At 38.0% G+C, this 25,177-nt stretch overlaps 2 protein-coding genes and 1 long non-coding RNA gene across 7 annotated transcripts; all 3 read left to right on the top strand.

Moving 5' to 3' along the window:
* Window positions 1–7,419: 7,419 nt before the first annotated feature.
* Window positions 7,420–13,645, top strand: LOC116202025 (probable LRR receptor-like serine/threonine-protein kinase At1g51880). Of its 2 annotated transcripts, XM_031533531.1 has the most exons (12): window positions 7,420–7,606; window positions 8,246–8,789; window positions 9,455–9,933; window positions 10,046–10,181; window positions 10,265–10,336; window positions 10,576–10,647; window positions 10,836–10,916; window positions 11,266–11,411; window positions 11,836–12,089; window positions 12,230–12,419; window positions 12,515–12,704; window positions 12,961–13,645. In XM_031533531.1, exons 1-12 carry the CDS (start codon window positions 7,510–7,512, stop codon window positions 13,436–13,438), a joined length of 2,739 nt encoding a protein of 912 aa, XP_031389391.1. In that variant the 5' UTR covers window positions 7,420–7,509; the 3' UTR covers window positions 13,439–13,645. The 2 variants fall into 2 exon arrangements, with proteins under 2 accessions (XP_031389391.1, XP_031389392.1); XM_031533532.1 differs by lacking the exon at window positions 10,836–10,916.
* A 5,349-nt stretch (window positions 13,646–18,994) lies between these two features.
* LOC116202028 lies at window positions 18,995–21,728 on the top strand. Its single transcript, XR_004155975.1, has 5 exons — window positions 18,995–19,171; window positions 19,813–20,356; window positions 21,005–21,325; window positions 21,409–21,486; window positions 21,594–21,728. It is a non-coding gene; the product is annotated as an uncharacterized LOC116202028 (long non-coding RNA).
* A 394-nt stretch (window positions 21,729–22,122) lies between these two features.
* LOC116202027 (probable LRR receptor-like protein kinase At1g51890) lies at window positions 22,123–25,159 on the top strand. 4 transcript variants are annotated; one of them, XM_031533534.1, is made up of 7 exons: window positions 22,123–22,194; window positions 22,388–22,468; window positions 22,832–22,937; window positions 23,476–23,729; window positions 23,850–24,039; window positions 24,164–24,353; window positions 24,516–25,159. In XM_031533534.1, exons 3-7 carry the CDS (start codon window positions 22,922–22,924, stop codon window positions 24,991–24,993), a joined length of 1,128 nt encoding a protein of 375 aa, XP_031389394.1. In that variant the 5' UTR covers window positions 22,123–22,194; window positions 22,388–22,468; window positions 22,832–22,921; the 3' UTR covers window positions 24,994–25,159. The 4 variants fall into 4 exon arrangements, with proteins under 4 accessions (XP_031389394.1, XP_031389396.1, XP_031389395.1 ...); XM_031533536.1 differs by lacking the exon at window positions 22,832–22,937; XM_031533535.1 differs by lacking the exons at window positions 22,123–22,194; window positions 22,832–22,937 and having other exon boundaries at window positions 22,201–22,468.
* Window positions 25,160–25,177: the final 18 nt, after the last annotated feature.

Raw genomic sequence — 25,177 nt, 5'->3', positions numbered from 1 at the left:
ATTATTAATTTTTTAGATTTTTCTTTTATAAAAAAAAGAAGGTATCACTGTGGCCCACAAGAAAAAGATTGCCACGAGTCTTATTATGTTAATCCCAACTAAACATATTCCAACGTAATTAAATTTCGTATGGTCGATCCTCGTAGATCCATAACGTAATCTACAGATATCCTTTTAAGAGCTTTTATATAATCTCAACGCAAGCACCCCCGTGTTTTCAAGGTGTGCTCCCTCTTTTCCTTTGTGCTTTTTTATGTTCATGCTCCTCATACATTTTTTATCTTCAAAATTATATAAGCATATATATATATATATGTATGTCATTTTTCCATCCATTATAGAATTCTTCTGTGTTTGAATTTGCTCGAAAGCACAATCTAGAAAATGCCGATTGGTTTTAATTTGTGGTTATTTCATTGGACATGCATGTAGGAAATTATGAGAGATGTAGAAAAGATTGTTATGATAGTTGCAGCGGCACATATACTATACTTGATCATTATTGCTCGTGCCAAGCAACATGCATCTCATATTGAGAAGAGGCTTCCTCAACCGAGAAGAGAAAGAGATGTTGTTCGATTAGAGTTATTGCGCCGCATGCAAATACATGATAATTCACGAAATATTTTACGCATGGGGCCTAATGCGTTCAACAGACTAGTTGAAATTTTTCGAGAAACGGGGAGGCTTAGAGATACTAAGTTCAGTTCTATCGAAGAACAAGTAGCCAAATTGCTTCACATCCTTTCTCATAATGTAAGAAATCGAACCGTGGGTTTTTTCTTTCGTCGATCTGGTGAAACCATTAGTCGTCACTTCCATAAAGTAGTTAGAGCCATTACATCGCTCGAAGATCATTTCCTGATACAACTAGATGGATCAACAATCCCAGAGGAGATACTATATAGTGGAGGAATATTTTATCCCTATTTTGAGGTATTAATTTAAATCATTTCAAATTAATGTGCAAATAATTATATATATAAAAAATTTAACCATATGAAATATATATATATATATATATATAATTGTATAGGTGTTGTAGATGGAACACACTTTCGGGTCAAGGTTTCCAATGAGGATGTGCCAAGATATAGAGGAAGAAAAGGATACCCAACAATGAACGTGCTAGCTGCATGTACATTCGATTTGAAAATTTTACCTATGTTTTGCCTGGTTAGGAAGGATCTGCAATAAATGATTTGAATTCAATTGATTTCATTTCAATCCAATTGTAATTGAATTGTGCTGTTCGGAGAATCAATAGATTTTACTTAAATGAATTGAATAATCTTGTTTGAAATCCATTAGAATTGAAATGAATTATTTAATAAATTTTAGTAAATTCACTTTATGTATATATGTTGAACGTAATCAACTTGAGCTTGAGATCCCAAACCATGCCATAATGAAAAATAATAATATTAATGTCAAAATAACAAAGAAATTATTGAAAAATAACTTCCTAGAACCTATCCTAAGCTTCATAAATAAAAATAAACAGAACACTTCTCGTTCAACACAACTTCTTACTCAATCAGTCCCCTCGTACACGTGGAGGACATTTCAAGAAAAAATTTGTTCGTTTTGGATCATTCAGCTATTTCCAACAACGCCAATGAAACCAGTCCCAACTCCTGCAGCTCTTTAAAAATTTCTTCTTCTTTGTTCACAGGACGGACAGCACTTACAAGTTCTTTTATTGCACTTGTTGTTTCTCTAATGTCCTCGCTCAAAACATCCGATCCCTTTCTTTTTCCCTTGCGAATAGAAGGATTGTGATTTGGGTTGACTAGATGATGTCGGTGGTTTGGATGATGAAAGAGAGCTGTACAACTCTCAAGATGAACTTCATCTTCTTCTAGTCTTTCTTTTGCACTTTCAACTTTTTCACCCTTAGATCGATCTTTTTCAAACAAATCCCAAATGAGATCCAAATTATGCATTTCCTTTCCTCTAATCAACCTCATTTTATTGTTTCCTTGTACATAAACACAACAAGTTTGAATAATACAATAGTAACTAGTAAATGTAACAAATTGGAGCAATAAATTGATATTAAAAACTAGATATAGAATCAATGAAATAATATTAATCTTAATTATATCTTCCCAAACTACAGGTTCTACTTGAACATTTTTCGTAATGTCATTCCAGCTAAAACCACTTTTTTTATTTAATAATTCTCACGCTAATCCCATTTGCTCTTTCAAAGTTTTCAAGCGGTTAACAATTTTTTTGAATTGATATTCATAGTAAATTGCTTGTTAATCGCCTAAACGGAGACCCGATAAGCTTCAGCTGGGAAGCCACTATCATCCTTTTCGCCTTTTGCCATTTGCTTCTTCAAAATTTCCAAGAGAAATTCGTCTAACTCGGAAGTCCATCTAAAGTACTTATCAGGAACTCCATGACTGCCCACAACAAGTTCTTCCACATCTTCATCGACATGCATCTTCAAATGTCATATACACAAAATTTTAAGTATTAGTATATACTAAAAAAAATTCTCTGAATATAACATAACAAATGTTTACTATAAATTATAAATAAAAGAAAAGGCAAAATCAATTCATATTTATAAAAAAAAGTAGCAAATATGTTAAGATACGTTATCTCATATGGAAAAATTGAGAAATAAACCAGAAGCTTATATGAGGCTTGAGTCTCGCAACCTATCAGTTTAAGCTTTTGGGTTATAGATGGGCTCAAGTCTGTGTAGGCCCAGTGAGTATTTTACATGGTATCAAAGCGGGTTATGCTTCCGCGTGCTCATGTAGGCTCACACCACGCCATATTCAGTTTCGAAGCAGTCAAGAGTGCGCCTCATGTTAATCGGGCCCAAGAGTGACCTGGTCCAATTCTGAGGTAGCCAAAGGTGCACCTCTAGTTAGACCTGAGTGTGGAGCTCGAGACTAGTTTGATATTTGTCCCCCGTTGCACGAGCACAGAAGAGGATGGTTGCTCGTGGTCAGTTGTTAAGGGCAGTTGTTTAAGAGCACGTGGCACATGTTGGACCACACATTGCCACGTGATGGCGGGTGTTAAGATACGTTATCCCACATGGAAAAATTGAGAAAGAAATCACAAGCTTATATGAGACTTGAGTCCAGCAACCTATCAGCTTAATCTTTTGGGTTGCAGATGGGCTCAAGTCTGTGTAGATCCAGTGGGTATTTTACAAAATAAATCTAAAAATAATCAAATGACAATTGAAATTCAATTATGCACTATTAACAAGGTGATCTTGCCACATCATTCGGGCGATGTCATCTCTTATGTGTTCTTCTTCTCTATTATATGCATCAATAGCCCTAGATACATCTAATGTTGTAAAATCAGAAAAATTATTCAATAAAAATCGATTAATACATGAGAATTACCATACATATAAAGAATATTCACAAAATTACGAATTTGACCGAACGAGTAAAAATCCCATAAAATTCCACAAATCCACCGCCATTTTGACCAAACAACTGAACTTGACGCCCAGTGAATAACCGTAACCTGAGCTTAACGCCCAGTGAATCTAAACCGAAACCTAAACTAGTCGGATCATAACATGGGTTCAGTAATATCGTAAAAGTGTCGTCAATAGCTCCATAACTCAAATCATCCATGTGTCCCTTCCAAGCTCCCGACTGCAGTAGCGGCTCTACACTGACAGTCTCTCTGCTCCAAGCAACCCTTTCCTACTGGCTCAAGGCACTACAGAACTCACCAATTTCCGTCAATTTCAATCAACGTCTCAAAATCTCACTAACTCATTCACAAATATCATAATCTGTCGTAGAAAAATACATGAATGAATCGAAACATTGAGATGACCCATGACAATGTAGTAATAATAAATTGATTATAATCGTGATAAAAATACTAAGTTAAGAATAGGTTCTTCACCTTTAACAAATTCCCTTGCATTAAAACCTACAACCGAACGTTTTCTATTTTTGTGAAATTTTCTCTCCATGTTGCCGTCTCGGCTATGTGCAAACTCTCTCTCTCTCTCTCGTTTCAAAATGGCCGAGCAGAATGACAATGGGTGAAAGAATTGAAAACAATTTTATAAGGGATAACGAGCTTGGCGGTGGGAGCTGATGAGCTTCTACATAAATTGACGAATGTAAAGTTAATGAACGCGTGTAAGATAATAACCTCACATTTTTTTGACTAATTAATACAATTTCAGATAGTAAAACACATTATTTATTTTTTTCCCCGCAGGACATCATTCAATTATGTATATATAGTTAAATACATACATATATATATATATATATTGATAGGAAATTTGGGATGTTATAAATGTACCAGTATCAGGATCACGATTCATAAGTTCTCTATCAACTTCAGCAATAAGGACAGCATCAGGATCGATTCCCATGAAGTAATTATGCAAAATACCACATGTTAATATGATTAAATGCACCGTATCCACATCATATTGGGGCTCTGTTCCATTTACAATAATTGGGAATCTCTTTTTCAGCACTCCAAAAGCTCGTTTGATAGCGTTTCGTAATGATGAATGCCTTAAGTTGAATAACTCTTTGGCATTTTGCGGGGGGCGGCAAGAATACTCATTTAAATGGTATCTAGTGCTTCGGTACGGAGTAATGAACGTAGATCGTAGCATATATCCAGCATCCACCAAATAATATTTACCTAGATCCACAAAAAAATTTAATTTATTATTTTGCTATTTTTAATATGTAAATAAAATTGATATTATATTGAGGTTTACATGAAGGAACTTTCAATTTATCAATTCTAGTTCTTGCATCATCTAGAATCCTTCAATCCGATGCAGACCATTCCCAACCAGGTAAAATTTCAAATCGAATGTACATGCAGCTAGCACGTTCATTGTTGGGTATCCTTTTCTTCCTCTATAACTTGGCGCATCCTCATTGGAAACCTTGACCCGAAAGTGTGCTCCATCTACAGCACCTATACAATTCTACATGTATATTTCATATGGTTAAACAAATTTATATATAATTAATTGCATAATAATTTGAAATAATTTAAATTAATCAAAATAGAGATAAAATCATCCTCCACTATATTGTATCTCCTCTAGGATTGTTGGTCCATCTGGCTGTATCAGCAAAATGATCTTCGAGCGATATAATGGATCTAAGTACTTGATGGAAGTGACGACGGATGGTTTCACCAGATCGACGAAAGACAAAACCCATGGTTCGACTCCTTACATTATGAGAAAGGATGTGAAGAAATTTGGCTACTTGTTCTTCAATAGAACTGAACTTAGTATCTCTAAGTCTCCCCGTTTCTCGAAAAATTTCAACTAGTCTGTCGAAGGCGTTAGGCCCCATGCGTAAAATATTTCCTGAATTATCATGTATTTACATGTGCCTCAATAACTCTAATCGAACGACATCTCTTTCTCTTCTCGGTTGAGGAAGCCTCTTCTCAATACGAGATGCATGTTGCTTTAGCACGAAATCTAATCATTTTAGTTTTAGCAATGCTCTCATTATATCCGTCGGCTCAATTGAAGAATTATCCCAGAAAGCACTAAACCACACCTTTTTTCCCAAAAAAAAGCAGGACGAGCACACACAAGACAGAGGAAAAGCAGCTTTAACAAAAACCAATAGAAAGACTAATAGTTTTTGTAATTGATGTAAATGAGAGTAAAGCTCTGTTCATCCCTCCAATAATTCTTCCCTTCTTTCTATGCAAGTTAAGAAAAAGTCATAATAAGGAGGAATTGAAAGTATTTGATGGGGGTGAAAAAGGAAACGTCATGGAAAGACCCTCCACTCATGCAAAAGCTTTAATGCTCTGATTCCTCTTCACATTATGGCCTACTTATCTTCACCTGATTATTATATAATAATTTTGTACCTCTTCAATTTTCTTCATTAACTTGACTTCGACTTTTTCGCTCATATTAGATAAAAAATTAAAAAATCAAAAACAAAAAAGAAAAAAGATCTTCTTTGATGTAAATAAAGGGAAGAGGAAAGTAGTTGGAATGATCTTGGAAGGGGAAAAAAAAAGAAAAAGAAAGAATGAGCATAGTAAATTCCTTAGGTCATCTTCAACTCAAAGATAAAAGCTAGTAGTGGCGATACTCATGGTTTGCTTGCATAGACGAGGATGGCCTAGCTCTAAGGCTCTAAGCATATAAGCGGTCCAGTCCATATCCAATCTAATAGGTTAAGCTAATAGGTTGTCATGCTCCAAATCCCACATCGGAGGCCTTGAATATAAGTTCATACCTTTCAAATATACGATCGATGTGGGATTTAGGACATGACGTAAGTGGAGGTATCTCATCTCTTATAAATCTAAGAATTTGCTCTTACTTTTCTCATGTGGGATCATAAGATCTTTAGCATAGCAAAAATATTAAGCGGGGGGAGGCGTGTCCTTGGTTTCCGATCGAATGTGGTTTGCCCCACACTGTTTCAACTATTGACAAGTGCGAAGGGGTGACCAATGTGTTTTAATTACACTAATTTTTTTGCAAGGTTATACTTGTAGCGGGAAGGATCAAGAACTCAATTAGAGACTTACATATAGGACATCTTTCAATTTTTTTGGGACTGTGTATTTGGGAAGAATATATGCCTTTTGTTATTGCAATTGCTTCCTGGCTTCACCCTTAATAAGGGTATAAGTTCAGATCAAGAAGATGTTCAACATGGATGGATGCAATTAAGCCAAACATACGTCTCAATCTCACTTGTCTATATATATGTGTGGATATATATGGCAACCGACAGAAAAAGAAAAAGATATCGCAAATCCGATGAGAGACCCACCAGTACAGAAATGCTTTGCCAGGGGAAATTATTAATTTTTGCACAAGTGCTGCATCCGACATAAGATCGATAAGACGGACAATCCTCAAATCTCGGGGAGCTTCGTCCCTTCTTTCTATGAGGGAGAAATTAAGAAAGAATTCCCAATGCAATTTGTGAACTTTTTCCATGGACACTCGTACGCTTGGAAGTTTCTTACTTTGTTTCGTACATTAGTAGACCATATCCCAGTTAATGTTAAGCTCGACCGACCACCAAACCGATTAGACAAACATACATCCTTTTGATATGTAGAAGCTGAGGTGGTACGTAGATAGCATTACTTTGGAGGAGAGACTGCATATGGTAAAAGTCGTATGAGACTAAACATTACGATGATGCTAACTATTGACAAGTGTGAGAACCTATTTTCATATCTAGAGTAATCTGCTCAGCCATACGATAACTCGTGCACGATACCAGCTGGCACATGTTACCTTTGCTGAGATGACCTCGGGGTTGAATTCTGATGATTTCCCGGAATTATCAGAGACCCCAACATCATGTTACGTGTAGAGGGTTACAGTGGAATTAATGGGGTCCATCGCATTGATATTTAATGCACCAAATCTCCCCATAGGCATAGGGTACCATTTCAGTTTTCCCTAACTCAGTTTCTCTCTCTCTCTCTATCTCTGTCTCTGTCTCTGTGGATCTCTGAGAAAAGGAAATGGAAATATTATCAATGTTTTTGTTGTTTTTGTTTGTCTTATGGACGATCTCAGCTACTAGGATACTGGTTCTAGGGGAAGACCCCAACAATCCAGGTTAGTCTCTATGTATCTCCATATCTTTAGATAGTTCTTTTAATTTTCCATGAAATGTATGTCGGATCGTTGTCCACAATCTTACAAGCGGAAGACAAAAATGGACAATACAAGAGCATTAAACAATAAACATAGAAGCGAGAAGAGTACTCCCAATAATTTAATTATGTAGCTGTAGATTAAGTTCTAAGACAATTGTAACATGACCTCTCATGAGAAGCAAGATCACAACACACACAGACGCCATTGGCTTTTTTGTTAGTGCGTACGCTTAATGGCATCGTTCCACACTAAATCTCCCGGAAATTAGCTTGTCCAACTCGCGTCATGACTTCCAAAGTTCCATGCTCATCGATCCTTATGTTTATATGTCGAAGCACACTTCCTGGCTCATTTATATGTTGAAAGAAAAAGAACACTGGAAAGATATGATTTCTAGCTACATGGAATTAGCTGTAGCAAACCATAGTTAGATGCAATTTTCAGCTGTTCAAAATTTCATAATTTACATATTGATTAATCTATCTATCTAATCAAGCAAAAACTTATACAAATTTATGCATGCTATGCCAGTAATATTATGTTCTAGCAAGCTAGGTGTTACTGCCTGGCTTTCTGACGTCTCTTTATAAATGAAAGGTTTCATTAGCATTGACTGTGGAGCAGCAAATCCAAACAATGACCCTGATCTTAACATATACTATGAGACGGATGATGGGTTTGTAGACTCCGGACACAACCAACAGGTATCGAGCGATTTCATGTACGGGCGCCTACGACAAAGTTCAAAGACCTTGAGGGTATTCCCTAACGGAACTAGGAACTGTTATACTATCCGACCGACCAGTGGTGGCAACAGCAGCAAGTATCTGATCAGGGCAGCTTTTCTCTACGGGAACTATGATGGTCAAAGTCAGCCCCCGACATTTGACCTGTATATCGGTGTTAACTACTGGGCAACTATCAATTTTTCATCCATCGACTCTTACATCCATAACGAGATCATCCATGTTGTTCCGTCAGCGGATCACACTATACAGGTGTGCCTTGTAAAGACCAGTACCGGAATCCCTTTCATTTCTTCATTGGAATTGCGGCCGCTGAATGACACCATGTACCAGACTGATGCCACAACACTTGCGCTTTATAAGCGGCTAAACATCGGCAGCAACGCAAATATCAGGTGAATTATTTAAGCTGATTTACACAAGAAATGACATCCTAACATGTGTGTCTTTAGTGGATTATTATTCTTGGTGATTGATCTTCACATATGTGGAGAATAGTGTTAGGACTGAAATTCCAGTGTCTTGGGGGAGCTGTTTGGTGAAGGATGCTCCCACGATTTGAACACGATTCCTATGTCTCTGTCTTTTTTTCTTTTTCTACATGGTACATTCATTTTGAAAGAACATAATTCTTTTCATGGCCTTAGATTTTATTCAAAGGGCTCCATCAACGCCCCGCCGGTAATGAAATTGGCTGCATGCATGCGTATGCCATTGTGCACGTGTTGGTTAGCCTCAAAGAGCTCTGTATCAAGAGGATATCAATTTTGTAAGCTCGCTGAGTTTACTGCAGTTGAGGGCAAGTGGTTTTGACCGCTTGTGCTAGTTCGGTTGTCCGAGAAGATACTTAAATAAGTATCAACTCTTTAACTGATAATGGTGGACAATAGTGGATAATACCAGATACTTTAAAAGACGAAGTTCGAGTTATTACTTTACCTGAGTGGTGTTATCGCGGTTCCGCGTCTATATATCTTTATTTTTTTTTTGGTCCTTTCAGCTTTATAAAGCACTAACCAAGAATAATGTCATAATGATTGTTTCTCCTCCTGTTTGTTAGACACCCACAAGATGTCCACGATCGTCTGTGGTGGGCCGATGATACAAATTACACTGCCACAACGAAATTCGGGAGATGGAACTTAACATCAGACCCCGTTCTTGTCAGAAGAAGTGACTCATATGATGTTCCGGTGGGAGTTCTTGAGACTTTCTCAATGGCGGATAGTACTGGCTCCTTAAGTATAAATTGGCAAACGACAATCGCTGCCGATAAGTGGATTGTGTATTTTCACTTTGCCGAAATGGTGGACCTGTCGCTTTTGAGAGATTTTACTATTTACATCAACGGGAAGAATCTAACCAAGATCAGCCTCGAGTACTTGACACCGGTGACCATTCCTTCCGAGCAGTTTACTAGTGGCATTGGCTTCAACTTCCGATTTGTCCCGACCTATGCAGGCCAATCTCCAATCCTCAATGCAGTCGAAGTATATTACCTGCTAGATCCTTCAAGAATTCCGACAGCCCTCGATGATGGTACGCCTATCTACTTTTGCCACATATATTACTGGCTCATCAATCAGTTCTATATCTTTTGATGTTCATATGTCATTCCCACTTAAATTGGATGCTAAAAATGTCATCACAGCGAATGCTATGAATGGTATCAAGACAATGTATAACGTGATGAAAGAGAGTTGGCAGGGAGATCCATGTGTACCAACTAATTTTACATGGGAAGGTGTGAACTGTAGCACTGAAGATCCTCCAAGGATCACCTCATTGTAAGCAATTACTTGCTCCTCTTTTACCTAAAGTTGGACGCGTGCATACATACTGGGATACGTAAATTGCAATTGCTTTGCAGGAACTTGAGCTCCAGCGGCCTGAAAGGGAACATGGCGAATTCACTTGCCAACCTAACAGAACTGGAATATTTGTAAGTATCCGGGGCTTCGAATTAATGGATAAATTTTCCAGGTCGTCTCATAAAGGGATGAAATATAGATATTGACATGAAAAAATTTAATCAATAGTATTTTAATTAATACAATATCATTTTTAAGAAAAATAAATTCGCGGATTGCTCGGTGCATTTTCAATTAATAGTCTTCATTTTGAAAATGTTCAGTGCCTCAGAAATGCTTGTTTATACACTGAACTCAATAACTTGTGCAGGAATCTATCTCATAATGAATTGACTGGATCAGTACCTGAATTCTTAGCAAAACTGGAAAACTTGAAAGTCCTGTGAGTTTTTTCATTTATTTTGTTGGATTTTCACTTTACTTACTTATTTATTTTATACTTCGGCATGATTTGTTGTTAGTAAATCGGCTAATTAAAGTTAAACATAGTAAATAGTCATCAGAAAAATATGAAATCAAGGACGGACCAATTGTTAAATGTAAAAGCTGCGGCAAATTTTATTTTTGCAGCGACTTAACTGCAAATAAGCTGAGTGGCTCAGTACCCAAGAATTTACTGAGGAGGGCCAGTGCTAACACATTGCAACTGAGGTACGTCGTCGGATAGTAAAGCAATGTATGGTCATTGTTCCTTTTTTGGGCGATAAATGGGGCCAAAGCCCAAAGCGATGTTTTTCATTATTAACGTAATTGATCAGTCATCAGAAGTTAGTTATAGAGGAAAACGAATGGAAAAATCTCAAAGAGAGAGCTAATGAACCAAAAGTCAAAAAGCGTATGCAAGTCGCTGCATATAGACTGCTTTCGATTTATGTTTTTTGTATGTCTTTTTTGAATATAAGAATATAAATTTGGTTCATTTTATTAATTAGTGAATGAGTTGTTACAAATCAATAACTCATTGAGATATACGATCATCGCCTTCCTCCCTGTGATGCAGTTTGGCCGAAAATCCCAATCTCTGCACGTCAGGTTCTTGTGGCTTGTCGAAAAAAACAAAGAAACTCATCATAATCACTTCAGCTTCCGGATGCACTGTTGTGGTGGTGGGTTGCATTTGGATAGTTCTCTGGAGAAAGCAATCAGGTATCTCATTTCTTCTCTCTTGCTTTTGGCACAATTGGGACGGTTTGAATAGCATCTACTAATTAACATCACCAAAAACATTGTTAAAATACTTTTGCGAGAAGGTTTTATCGAAAATGGGAGAAAACGTCTGGAAAACAACAAAAATGATCTCTGGATTGATCAGAAGATTCTTTCAATTGGCTAGCATCAATTAATATGGTTGATCTTTTGAGCCCGCTTCAAGCTAGGATGAATTGGTCATGATTATCTTCTGAAGGTACGCGTAGAATATAAATTTCTTGCATAGCGCCAGCACAAAGATATCAGAAATCAAAGATTGTTTGTCATCATTAAACAATTAGCTGCAGTGGTAAGACTTGATCAAATGGCTAGATAGAGGACCCATATACTTGCACGAACTAATTAGATTGTCATCATTCAGCTAAAAGAAGGAAAAGCATGGAAAGCAAGAAGGGAAATTCAGAGTCTGGATCAAAGGGGATTTCAGGAAAAATAATGCGTCGTTTCACCCTTGAGGAGGTTGCAAGAGTCACCGAGAACTTCAATGTCAAGAAGATTATCGGAGAAGGGAATTTCGGAAAAGTTTTCCGTGGTAAGCTTGATGATGGTACTGAAGTTGCTGTGAAAAAGCTATCTCGATCAGCTAAGGAAGGCCCCAAGCAATTCGAAACTGAGGTGAGAACTCTTATCCTGAATGGAAATTTATTTTCTCATCCCCATCTCTGTTTCTCTAGTGTTCTTTGCTTGATATGGCATCTCCATACCGGAAGCAATTCATTCTTCCGGAAAATTAACCATCTCAAATTAAATTGCAGGCAAAACTACTCTTGAAAATACACCACAGGAACTTGGTTGCGCTTCTGGGATTCTGTGATGAACCAGAAAATATGGCATTAATATACGAGTACTTGGCCAAGGGAAACTTGCATGAAAATTTATCGGGAAAGAATGCAAACTTTTTGACCTGGGATCAGAGATTATGCATTGCAGTTGACGCAGCAAAAGGTATACGCAACCAAAAATATATTGCTCTATATACAGATTTTGCACGTCAGTCTATTTATGTTATTTGAACCCTCAAATTTGTGATTGAATTGCAGGGCTTGATTACTTGCACAACGATTGCAATCCACCTATCATTCACCGAGATATAAAGACGGCAAATATCCTGCTGGATGAACACTTGCAGGCAAAGATTTCTGACTTTGGACTATCGCGAATTTTTTCAAGTACAGATGGCACTTTTATCACAACCGATCCTGTTGGAACACGCGGTTACCTTGACCCAGAGTAAGAATATAATCTAGTTATTGCACGCCAAAATACTCTTTTCTGTTGCTTTTTTATTTTCTTTTCTCAGTCCATACAGATTGCAAATAAATTTCAGTTACACCTCTGACAGTTCAAACAGAAGATGATCGGTGTGCTTCATACTTGATGGGCTCTAACAGAACCTCTGTCTTCACTTCAGGCTTGAAAGATATTCGAGAGAATGAATCTGAAGAAATTTTCTCTGACCACATCTTTGCTTCATTGTTACCTGCAGATATTGTAAGTCTAGAAGTTTGACCAAGAAAAGCGACGTTTATAGCTTCGGGGTCGTGCTTCTTGAGCTAATTACTGCCCGTCCTGTACAAGGCATGGAGCATGTGGTCGACTGGGCAGCTCAAGAAGTCAAAAAAGAAAACTACCTACAGCAAATTGTTGATCCAAGGCTAGATGGGCAATACGATTCTGATTCAGCTGACAAGTTGGTGACTATAGCAATATCATGCGTGGAAAAAGCTGCAGCTCAACGCCCAGACATACATAAGGTTCATGCAGACCTTAAAGCATGTCGTGATCTAACTCTTGAAAGAAGCCAGGGTACAGCGAGTAAGGGCGGAGAATCCAACATCAGCAGCTATAACGATGTACAATCTTCGAGCATTGAGTACCCCTCTTCCTCCCAGAGCACCTCTAGTTCTTCTTCTGCGTGGAGTAACCTCTGGAGAGGTTTCACCGAAGCTTTTTTTAGTTCCTGAAGTCTTGTTATCGTTGTTGCTGTCCGTACTCTTCCTTATAGTCTGGAAAACTTCCCTTTCTGTACTATGTTACTTGTGTCAAATTGTCAACCTAAAAGTCTTCCTAGAGGTTGTCTAGCAATTCCCAGGAGACGAAATGAATCTGTATGCACTGATCTTTATATGATTTCACATACTTTCAGAAAACGACTTATACTTAGACCAGTATGCTCTTTCACATTTAGTAGCCTTTCCTTGCTGCAGCTAGGTTTTCCTGGACTTGAACCAGGGACCTAGCCATCACTATATATATATATATACACACTTAAGCCTTTTGGATATGCTATCACCCAAATATATATTATATGAACAATCTGTACATCAAGGTAATTTGAACATGCAAAGTTACATTTAGAGCTTCAGGAAATTTCTGGTTGAGCTTGCCATGGGCTAGCTACCATGAGGACCTGATCGATGCATGCCATATTTGCAGGTAAATCCAATCAATGACCGTGGAAACACTGGTCTAGTTCATCCTAGGTTAGATGGACACTACAACATCATTCAATTATATATATAGTTAAATACATATATATATATTGATCGGAAATTTGGGATGTTATAAATGTATCAGTATCAGGATCACGATTCATAAGTTCTCTATCAACTTCAGCAATAAGGACAACATCAGGATCGATTCCCATCAAGTAATTATGCAAAATACCACATGTTAATATGACTGAATGCACCGTATCCACATCATATTGGGGCACTGTTCCATTTACAATAATTGGGAATCTCTTTTTCAGCACTCCAAAAGCTCGTTCGATAGCGTTTCGTAATGATGAATGCCTTAAGTTGAATAACTCTTTGGCATTTTGCGGGGGGCGGCAAGAATACTCATTTAAATGGTATCTAGTGCTTCGGTACGGAGTAATGAACGTAGATCGTAGCATATATCCAGCATCCACCAAATAATATTTACCTAGATCCACAAAAAAAATTAATTTATTATTTTTCTATTTTTAATATGTAAATAAAATTGATATTATATTGAGGTTTACATGAAGGAACTTTCAGTTTATCAATTCTAGTTCTTGCATCATCTAGAAGCCTTCAATCCGATGCAGACCATTCCCAACCAGGTAAAATTTCAAATCGAATGTACATGCAGCTAGCACGTTCATTGTTGGGTATCCTTTTCTTCCTCTATAACTTGGCGCATCCTCATTGGAAACCTTGACCCGAAAGTGTGCTCCATCTACAGCACCTATACAATTCTACATGTATATTTCATATGGTTAAACAAATTTATATATAATTAATTGCATAATAATTTGAAATAATTTAAATTAATCAAAATAGAGATAAAATCATCCTCCACTATATTGTATCTCCTCTAGGATTGTTGGTCCATCTGGCTGTATCAGGAAATGATCTTCGAGCGATATAATGGATCTAAGTACTTTATGGAAGTGACGACGGATGGTTTCACCAGATCGACGAAAGACAAAACCCATGGTTCGACTCCTTACATTATGAGAAAGGATGTGAAGAAATTTGGCTACTTGTTCTTCAATAGAACTGAACTTAGTATCTCTAAGTCTCCCCGTTTCTCGAAAAATTTCAACTAGTCTGTCGAAGGCGTTAGGCCCCATGCGTAAAATATTTCCTGAATTATCATGTATTTACATGTGCCTCAATAACTCTAATCGAACGACATCTCTTTCTCTTCTCGGTTGAGGAAGCCTCTTCTCAATACGAGATGCATGTTGCTTTAGCACGAAATCTAATCATTTTAGTTTTAGCAATGCTCTCATTATATCCGTCGGTTCAATTGAAGAATTATCCCAGAAAGCACTAAACCACACTTTTTTTTCCAAAAAAAAAGCAGGACGAGCACACACAAGACAGAGGAAAAGCAGCTTTAACAAAAACCAATAGAAAGACTAATAGTTTTTGCAATTGATGTAAATGAGAGTAAAGCTCTGTTCATCCCTCCAATAATTCTTCCCTTCTTTCTATGCAAGTTAAGAAAAAGTCATAATAAGGAAGAATTGAAAGTATTTGATGGGGGTGAAAAAGGAAACGTCATGGAAAGACTGATGCGGCAGACGAGCTGGAAAATCGGTACCTGGAGAATATTAGGTTTTGACGATCCTGTCTCAAGGGAAACGGCCTCCGGAGCAAAACTCATGGCCTATGGCCATGAAATTTCGATATTTTAGGCGAATTCGATCGTTTAAGGCCTTAAATGGGCAATTTTATGTTAATTAGGGTTTTTTTTATATTTTAGGAAATAATTTATCTTTAAAAATATTTTTAGGAAATAGTTTATCTTTAAGAATATTTTTATTTCTTTCGATATATTCTCGTTTTCTCTATTTAAACGATGTAAGCCCTAGGGCAAAGTGGTAGTGAAGTCGTCTTTTCGGATTATCAATAAAATTAAGAGCTTTCTTACTTTGTCCAATCTCGGATCGATTCGAGTTTGATGCCTATTCCTGGTATTCGTAGAATCAACAGGTATAGAAGGTCGTAGTTCCGGTATTCGTGCGCGAATCAACGGGTCTGTGACGGTTACTCGCGTTGTACGCTGCGTCAGTTGGTATCAAAGCCAAGTTCGTTCTTGGATCAACGATGCCGCTCAGGAGGAGGGATCGTGTGGAAGATGTTCATGACCGTGAATATATGCGATATCTAGAGCAGAGGCTAGATCAGCTAGATCAGCTGGATCAGAGGATGGAGCAGAGGATGGATCGTATGATGGAACAGTTCACACAGCAGATGGCTGCACTTTTGGAGAATCAGAATCGAAGAAACCCTAATTCGAATTCTGACCTTGATCGAGAGGAAATTGAGTATGATTCCAATTCTGAAGGGGACGCGACTTTGTTTTCCGAAGAGGATCCATCCGATGAAGCATTTTTTGTAGCGGGAGGCGATGGAGAGCCCAAGTTCGACGAGGATGTTGAGGGAGATGACAAGGGTTATGACGAGAACTGGAAATTCGATGAATTTGAGGGGAATGATGTGGGTCTTTTTGTTTCTGCCGAGTATGATGAGGACGACAAGGAGGCCGATGCAATCTGGGAGGCCATCGACGAGAGGATGGACTCGCGAAGAAAAGATAGGAGGGAGGCGAGGCTGAAGCAGGAAATGGAGAAGTATTATGCCTCGAATCAACAGATGAGGACGATGATGTCAAATGTCTCTATCGAACCAATCACTGCGGCAGAGTATTTTGAGTCGGGATTTTTTCCAATCATCCGTTCTGAAGCATGGGCTAACATCGGTTTTTGGTCAAGTATGGAAGATGTGTATGTTTGTGTGGATAATTTTATCTCCAGACTCCTAGGGTGAATTCGAGGGCAAATTCTCTCCACCCAAGGGAGAATGATGCGGCAGATGAGCTGGAAAATCGCTACCTGGAGAAAATTAGGTTTTGACGACCCTGTCTCAAAGAAAACGGCCTCCGGAGCAAAACTTATGGCCTATGGCCGTGAAATTTCGATATTTTAGGCGAATTCGATCGTTTAAGGTCTCAAATGGGCAATTTTATGTTAATTAGGGTTTTTTAATATATTTTAGGAAATAATTTATCTTTAAGAATATTTTTAGGAAATAGTTTATCTTTAAGAATATTTTTAGGAAATAGTTTATCTTTAAAAATATTTTTATTTCTTTCGATATATTCTCGTTTTCTCTATTTAAATGATGTAAGCCCTAGGGCAAAGAGTAGTAGAGTCGTCTTTTCAGATTATCAATAAAATCCAGAGCTTTCTTGCTTTGACCAATCTAGAATCGATTCGAGTTTGATGCCTATTTCCTGGTATTCGTAGAATCAACAGATATAGAAGGTCATAATTCCGGTATTCGTGTGCGAATCAACGGGTCTGTAACGGTTACTCGCGTTGTACGCTGCGTCAAAGACCCTCCACTCATGCAAAAGCTTTAATGCTCTGATTCCTCTTCACATTATGGCCTACTTATCTTCACCTGATTATTATATAATAATTTTGTACCTCTTCAATTTTCTTCATTGACTTGACTTCGACTTTTTCGCTCATATTAGATAAAAAATTAAAAAATCAAAAACAAAAAAGAAAAAAGATCTTCTTTGATGTAAATAAAGGGAAGAGGAAAGTAGTTGGAATGATCTTGGAAGGGGAAAAAAAAAGAAAAAGAAAGAATGAGCATAGTAAATTCCTTAGGTCATCTTCAACTCAAAGATAAAAGCTAGTAGTGGCGATACTCATGGTTTGCTTGCATAGACGAGGATGGCCTAGCTCTAAGGCTCTAAGCATATAAGCGGTCCAGTCCATATCCAATCTAATAGGTTAAGCTAATAGGTTGTCATACTCCAAATCCCACATCGGAGGCCTTGAATATAAGTTCATACCTTTCAAATATACGATCGATGTGGGATTTAGGACATGACGTAAGTGGAGGTATCTCATCTCTTATAAATCTAAGAATTTGCTCTTACTTTTCTCATGTGGGATCATAAGATCTTTAGCATAGCAAAAATATTAAGCGGGGGGAGGCGTGTCCTTGGTTTCCGATCGAATGTGGTTTGCCCCATACTGTTTCAACTATTGACAAGTGCGAAGGGGTGACCAATGTGTTTTAATTACACTAATTTTTTTGCAAGGTTATACTTGTAGCGGGAAGGATCAAGAACTCAATTAGAGACTTACATATAGGACATCTTTCAATTTTTTTGGGACTGTGTATTTGGGAAGAATATATGCCTTTTGTTATTGCAATTGCTTCCTGGCTTCACCCTTAATAAGGGTATAAGTTCAGATCAAGAAGATGTTCAACATGGATGGATGCAATTAAGCCAAACATACGTCTCAATCTCACTTGTCTATATATATGTGTGGATATATATGGCAACCGACAGAAAAAGAAAAAGATATCGCAAATCCGATGAGAGACCCACCAGTACAGAAATGCTTTGCCAGGGGAAATTATTAATTTTTGCACAAGTGCTGCATCCGACATAAGATCGATAAGACGGACAATCCTCAAATCTCGGGGAGCTTCGTCCCTTCTTTCTATGAGGGAGAAATTAAGAAAGAATTCCCAATGCAATTTGTGAACTTTTTCCATGGACACTCGTACGCTTGGAAGTTTCTTACTTTGTTTCGTACATTAGTAGACTATATCCCAGTTAATGTTAAGCTCGACCGACCACCAAACCGATTAGACAAACATACATCCTTTTGATATGTAGAAGCTGAGGTGGTACGTAGATAGCATTACTTTGGAGGAGAGACTGCATATGGTAAAAGTCGTATGAGACTAAACATTACGATGATGCTAACTATTGACAAGTGTGAGAACCTATTTTCATATCTAGAGTAATCTGCTCAGCCATACGATAACTCATGCGCGATACCAGCTGGCACATGTTACCTGTGCTGAGATGACCTCGGGGTTGAATTCTGATGATTTCCCGGAATTATCAGAGACCCCAACATCATGTTACGTGTAGAGGGTTACAGTGGAATTAATGGGGTCCATCGCATTGATATTTAATGCACCAAATCTCCCCATAGGCATAGGGTACCATTTCAGTTTTCCCAAACTCAGTTTCTCTCTCTCTCTCTATCTCTGTCTCTGTCTCTGTGGATCTCTGAGAAAAGGAAATGGAAATATTATCAATGTTTTTGTTGTTTTTGTTTGTCTTATGGACGATCTCAGCTACTAGGATACTGGTTCTAGGGGAAGACCCCAACAATCCAGGTTAGTCTCTATGTATCTCCATATCTTTAGATAGTTCTTTTAATTTTCCATGAAATGTATGTCGGATCGTTGTCCACAATCTTACAAGCGGAAGACAAAAATGGACAATACAAGAGCATTAAACAATAAACATAGAAGCGAGAAGAGTACTCCCAATAATTTAATTATGTAGCTGTAGATTAAGTTCTAAGACAATTGTAACATGACCTCTCATGAGAAGCAAGATCACAACACACACAGACGCCATTGGCTTTTTGTTAGTGCGTACGCTTAATGGCATCGTTCCACACTAAATCTCCCGGAAATTAGCTTGTCCAACTCGCGTCATGACTTCCAAAGTTCCATGCTCATCGATCCTTATGTTTATATGTCGAAGCACACTTCCTGGCTCATTTATATGTTGAAAGAAAAAGAACACTGGAAAGATATGATTTCTAGCTACATGGAATTAGCTGTAGCAAACCATAGTTAGATTCAATTTTCAGCTGTTCAAAATTTCATAATTTACATATTGATTAATCTATCTATCTAATCAAGCAAAAACTTATACAAATTTATGCATACCATGCCAGTAATATTATGTTCTAGCAAGCTAGGTGTTACTGTCTGGCCTTCTGATGTCTCTTTATAAATGAATTAAGGTTTCATTAGCATTGACTGTGGAGCAGCAAATCCAAACAATGACCCTGATCTTAACATATACTATGAGACGGATGATGGGTTTGTAGACTCTGGACACAACCAACAGGTATCGAGCAATTTCATGTACAGGAGCCTACGACCAAGTTCAAAGACCTTGAGGGTATTCCCTAACGGAACTAGGAACTGTTATACTATCTGACCGACCAGTGGCGGCAACAGCAGCAAATATCTGATCAGGGCAGCTTTTCTCTACGGGAACTATGATGGTCAAAGTCAGCCCCCGACATTTGACCTGTATATTGGTGTTAACTACTGGGCAACTATCAATTTTTCATCCATCGGCTCTTACATCCATAACGAGATCATCCATGTTATTTCGTCAGCGGATCACACTATACAGGTGTGCCTTGTAAAGACTAGTACCGGAATCCCTTTCATTTCTTCATTGGAATTGCGGCCGTTGAATGACACCATTTACCAGACTGATGCCACAACACTTGCGCTTTACTAGCGGCTAAACATCGGCAGCAAAGAAATTATCAGGTAAATTATTTACGCTGATTTACGCCAGAAACGACATCATGACATGTGTGTCTTTAGTGGATTATTATTCCTTGGTTATTGATCTTCACATATATGCAGAATAATGTTCGGACTGATATTCCAGTGTCATTGGGGAGTTGTTCAATGAAGGAGCTTCCCACGATTCGAACGCGATTCCTGTGGTCTCTGTCTTTTTTTCTTTTTCTACATGGTACATTCATCGTGCAAGAACATAATTCTTTTCATGGCCTTAGATTTATTCAAAGGGCTCCATCAACGCCCCACCAGTAATGAAATTGGCTGTATGCATGCGTATGCCATTGTGCACGTGTTGGTTAGCCTCAAAGAGCTCTGTATCAAGAGGAGATCAATTTTGTAACCTCGCTGAGTTTACTGTCCGAGTGGTTGTGACCGCTTGTGCTAGTTCGGTTGTCCAAGAAGATATTTAATAAGTATCAACTCTTTAACTGATAATGGTGGATGGTACCGGATACTTTAAAACACAAAGTTCGAGTTATTACTTTACATGAGTGGTGTTATTGCGGGTCCGCGTCTATATATCTTTTGTTTTTTTTTTGGTCCTTTCAGCTTTATAAAGCACTAACCAAGAATAATGTCATAATGATTGTTTCTCCTCCTGTTTGTTAGACACCCACAAGATGTCCAGGACCGTCTGTGGTGGGCCGATGATACAAATTACACTGCCACGATGAAATTCGGAAGATGGAACTTAACATCTGACCCTGTTCTTGTCACAAGAAGTGACTCATATGATGTTCCTGTAGGAGTTCTTGAAACTTTCGCAATGGCGGATAGCAATACTGGCTCCTTAAGTATCAATTGGCACACAACAATCACTGCCGATAAGTGGATTGTGTATTTTCACTTTGCTGAAATGGTGGAACTGTCGCCATTGAGAGATTTTACTATTTACATCAACGGGAAGAATCTAACCAAGATCAGCCTCAGGTACTTGACACCGGTGACCATTCCTTCCAAGCAGTTTACTAGTGGCATTGGCTTCAACTTCATACTTGTCCCGACATATGCAGGCCAATCTCTGATCCTCAATGCAGTCGAAATATATTACCTGCTAGATCCTTCAAGAATTCCGACAGCCCTCGATGATGGTATGCCTATCTATTTTTGCCACATATGTTACTGGCTCGTCAATCAGTTCAATATCTTTTGATGTTCAAATGTCATTTTCACTTAAATTGGAAAAATGTCATGACAGCGAATGCTATGAATGATATCAAGACAATGTATAACGCGATGAAAGAGAGTTGGCAGGGAGATCCATGTGTACCGACTAATTTTACATGGGAAGGTGTGACTGTAGCACCGAAGTCCTCCGAGGATCACCTCATTGTAAGCAATTACTTGCTCTTCTTTTACCTAAAGTTGGACGCGTGCATACATACTGGGATACGCAAATTGAAATTGCTTTGCAGGAACTTGAGCTCCAGCGGCCTGAAAGGGAACATAGCGAATTCACTTGCCAGCCTAACAGAACTGGAATATTTGTAAGTATCAGTGATTGCGAATTAATGGATAAATTTTCTAGGTAATATCATAAAGGGGTGAAATATAGATATTGAGATGAAAAGAATTTAATCAATAGTATTTTAATTAATACAATTGCATTTTTAAGAAAAATAAAGTCGTGGATTGTTCGGCACATTTTCAATTAATAGTCATCATTTTGAAAATGTTCAGTGCCTTAGAAATGCTTGTTTATAAATTGAACTCAATAATTTGTGCAGGAATCTGTCTCATAATGAACTGATTGGATCAGTGCCTGAATTCTTAGCAAAACTGGAAAACTTGAAAGTCCTGTGAGTTTTTTCATTTATTTTGTTGGATTTGCACTTTACTTACTTATTTATTTTATACTTCAGCACGATTTGTTGTTAGTAAATTGGCTAATTAAAGTTAAACATAGTAAATAGTCATCAGAAAAATATGAAATCAAGGATGGACCAATTGGCCAGTTACATGTAAAGGCTGGGGCAAATTTTATTTTTGCAGCGACTTAACTGGAAATAAGCTGAGCGGCTCAGTACCCAAGAATTTACTGAGGAGGGCCAGTGATAACACACTGCAACTGAGGTAAGTCGTCGGATAGTAAAGCAATGTATGGTTATTGTTCCTTTTTTGGGTGATAAATGGGGCCAAGCCCAAAAGCGATGTAAGGGTTGTTTTCATTATTAACGTAATTGATCAGTCATCAGAAGTTAGTTATAGAGGAAAACGAATGGAAAAATCTCGAAGAGAGAGCTAATGAACCAAAAGTCGTAAAGCGTATGCAAGTCGCTGCATATAGACTGCTTTCGATGTATGTTTTTTGTATGTCTTTTTTTGAGCATATGTGTGAATATAAGAATATAAATTTGGCTCATTTTGCTAATTCGTGCATGAGTTGTTACAAATCACTAACTTATTGAGATCATCACCTTCCTCCTTGTGATGCAGTTTGGCCGAAAATGCCAATCTCTGCATGTCAGGTTCTTGTGGCTTGTCGGAAAAAAAAAAGGAACTCATCATAATTGCTTCAGCTTCCGGATGCACTGTTGTGGTGGTGGGTTGCATTTGGATAGTTATATCATTTCTTCTCTCTTGCTTTTGGCACAATTGGGACGGTTTGAATAGCATCTACTAACATCACCGCAAAAATTGTTAAAATACTTTTACGAGAAAGTTTCATCAAAAATGGGAGAAAACGTTTGGAAAACAACAAAAATGATCTCTGGATTGATCAGATGATCCTTTCAATTGGTTAGAATCAGTTAATATGGTTGATCTTTTAGCCCGCTTCAAGCTAGGATGAATTGGTCGTGATTATCATCTGAAGGTACACGTAGAATATAAAGGTGCGTTTGGTTTCAGAGTTAAAATAATTTTGATTTTGATTTTGATTTTGAATGTGAAAAATGACAAATGAGATGAAATTATAAATTTAACTTGGGAAACGTGTGTTTTTGTTGTGTAGTGTGTTGAGTTAAAGTTAAAGATTCTTTGTCATCATTAAACAATTAGCTGCAGTGGTTAGACTTGATCAAATGGCTAGATAAAGGACCCATACACTTGCACGAGCTAATTAGATTGTCATCATTCAGCTAAAAGAAGGAAAAGCATGGAAAGCAAGAAGGGAAAGTCCGAGTCTGGATCAAAGGGGATTTCAGGAAAACTAATGCGTCATTTCACCCTCGACGAGGTTGCAAGAATCACCGAGAACTTCGATGTTGAGAAGATTATCGGAGAAGGGAATTTTAGAAAAGTTTTCCGTGGCAAGCTAGATGACGGTACTGAAGTTGCTGTGAAAAAGCTATCTCGATCAGCTAAGGAAGGCCCCAGGCAATTCGAAACTGAGGTGAAATTTATTTTCTCATCCCCATCTCTGTTTCTCTAGTGTTCTTTGCTTGATATGGCATCTCCATACCGGAAGCAATTCATTCTTCCGGAAAATTAACCATCTCAAATTAAATTGCAGGCAAAACTACTCTTGAAAATACACCACAAGAACTTGGTTGCGCTTCTGGGATACTGTGATGAACCAGAAAACAAGGCACTAATATACGAGTACTTGGCCAAGGGAAACTTGCACGAAAATTTATCAGGAAAGAATGCAAACTTTTTGACCTGGGACCAGAGATTGTGCATTGCAGTTGACGCAGCAAAAGGTATACGCTGCCAATGAAACGAAACATATTGGATAATGACCAAACATATATCGTTCTATATACAGATTTTGCACGTCAGTCTATTTATGTTATTTGAACCCTCAAATTTGGGATTGAATTGCAGGACTGGATTACTTGCACAACAATTGCAATCCACCTAACATTCACCGAGATATAAAGACAGCAAATATCCTGCTGGACGAACACTTGCAGGCCAAGATTTCTGACTTTGGATTATCGAGAATTTTTTCAAGTACAAATGGCACTTTTATCACAACTGATTCTGTTGGAACACGCGGTTACCTTGACCCAGAGTAAGAATATGATCTAGTTATTGCACACCAAAATACTCTTGTCTGTTGCTTTTTCATTTTCTTTTCTCAGTCCATACAGATTGCAAATAAATTCAGTTATTCGAGAGAATGAATCTGAATAGATTTTCTCTAACCACCTCTTTGCTTCATTGTTACCTGCAGATATTGTACGTCTAGAAGTTTGACCAAGAAAAGCGACATTTATAGTTTCGGGGTCGTGCTTCTTGAGCTAATCACTGCCCGTCCTGTACAAGGTAACGAACACGTGGTCGACTGGGCAGTTCGAGAAGTCAAAAAACAAAACTACCAACGGCAAATTGTTGATCCAAGGCTAGATGGGCAATACGATTCAGACTCGGCTGACAAGTTGGTGACTATAGCAATATCATGCGTGGAAAAAGCTGCAGCTAAACGCCCAGACATACATAAGGTTCATGCAGACCTTAAAGCATGTCGTGATCTAACTCTTGAAAGAAGCCAGGGTACGGCGAGTAAGGGCGGAGCATCCAGCATCAGCAGCTATAACGATGTACAACCTTCGAGCATTGAGTACCACTCTTCCACCCAGAGCACCTCTAGTTCTTCTTCTGCGTGGAGTAACCTCTGGAGAGGTTTCACCGAAGCTTTTTTTAGTTCCTGAAGTCTTCTTATCGTTGTTGCTGTCCGTACTCTTCCTCATGGTCTGGAAAACTTCCCTTTCTGTACTAAGTTATGTGTGTCAAATTGTCAACCTAAAAGTCTTACTGCAGCTTGTCCAGCAATTCCCAGGGGACGAAATGAATCTGTATGCACTGCTATTTGTATGCTTTCGCATTCCTTCAGAA

Source organism: Punica granatum, chromosome 3, assembly GCF_007655135.1.
Source record: "Punica granatum isolate Tunisia-2019 chromosome 3, ASM765513v2, whole genome shotgun sequence".
NCBI lineage: Eukaryota > Viridiplantae > Streptophyta > Magnoliopsida > Myrtales > Lythraceae > Punica > Punica granatum.
This window is presented reverse-complemented; position numbering and strand designations above follow the sequence as displayed.

Excerpts from the sequence above, each read along its gene's own strand:
- LOC116202025 (XM_031533531.1), top strand. The coding sequence starts at position 7,510 with ATGGAAATATTATCAATGTTTTTGTTGTTTTTGTTTGTCTTATGGACG. Across the intron at positions 8,790-9,454 it reads GGCAGCAACGCAAATATCAG|ACACCCACAAGATGTCCACG; the intron begins GTGAATTATTTA and ends CCTGTTTGTTAG. Across the intron at positions 10,917-11,265 it reads GCTAACACATTGCAACTGAG|TTTGGCCGAAAATCCCAATC; the intron begins GTACGTCGTCGG and ends CCTGTGATGCAG.
- LOC116202027 (XM_031533533.1), top strand. The coding sequence starts at position 22,826 with ATGCAGTTTGGCCGAAAATGCCAATCTCTGCATGTCAGGTTCTTGTGG. Across the intron at positions 23,730-23,849 it reads CCAGGCAATTCGAAACTGAG|GCAAAACTACTCTTGAAAAT; the intron begins GTGAAATTTATT and ends ATTAAATTGCAG. Across the intron at positions 24,354-24,515 it reads CGCGGTTACCTTGACCCAGA|ATATTGTACGTCTAGAAGTT; the intron begins GTAAGAATATGA and ends TGTTACCTGCAG.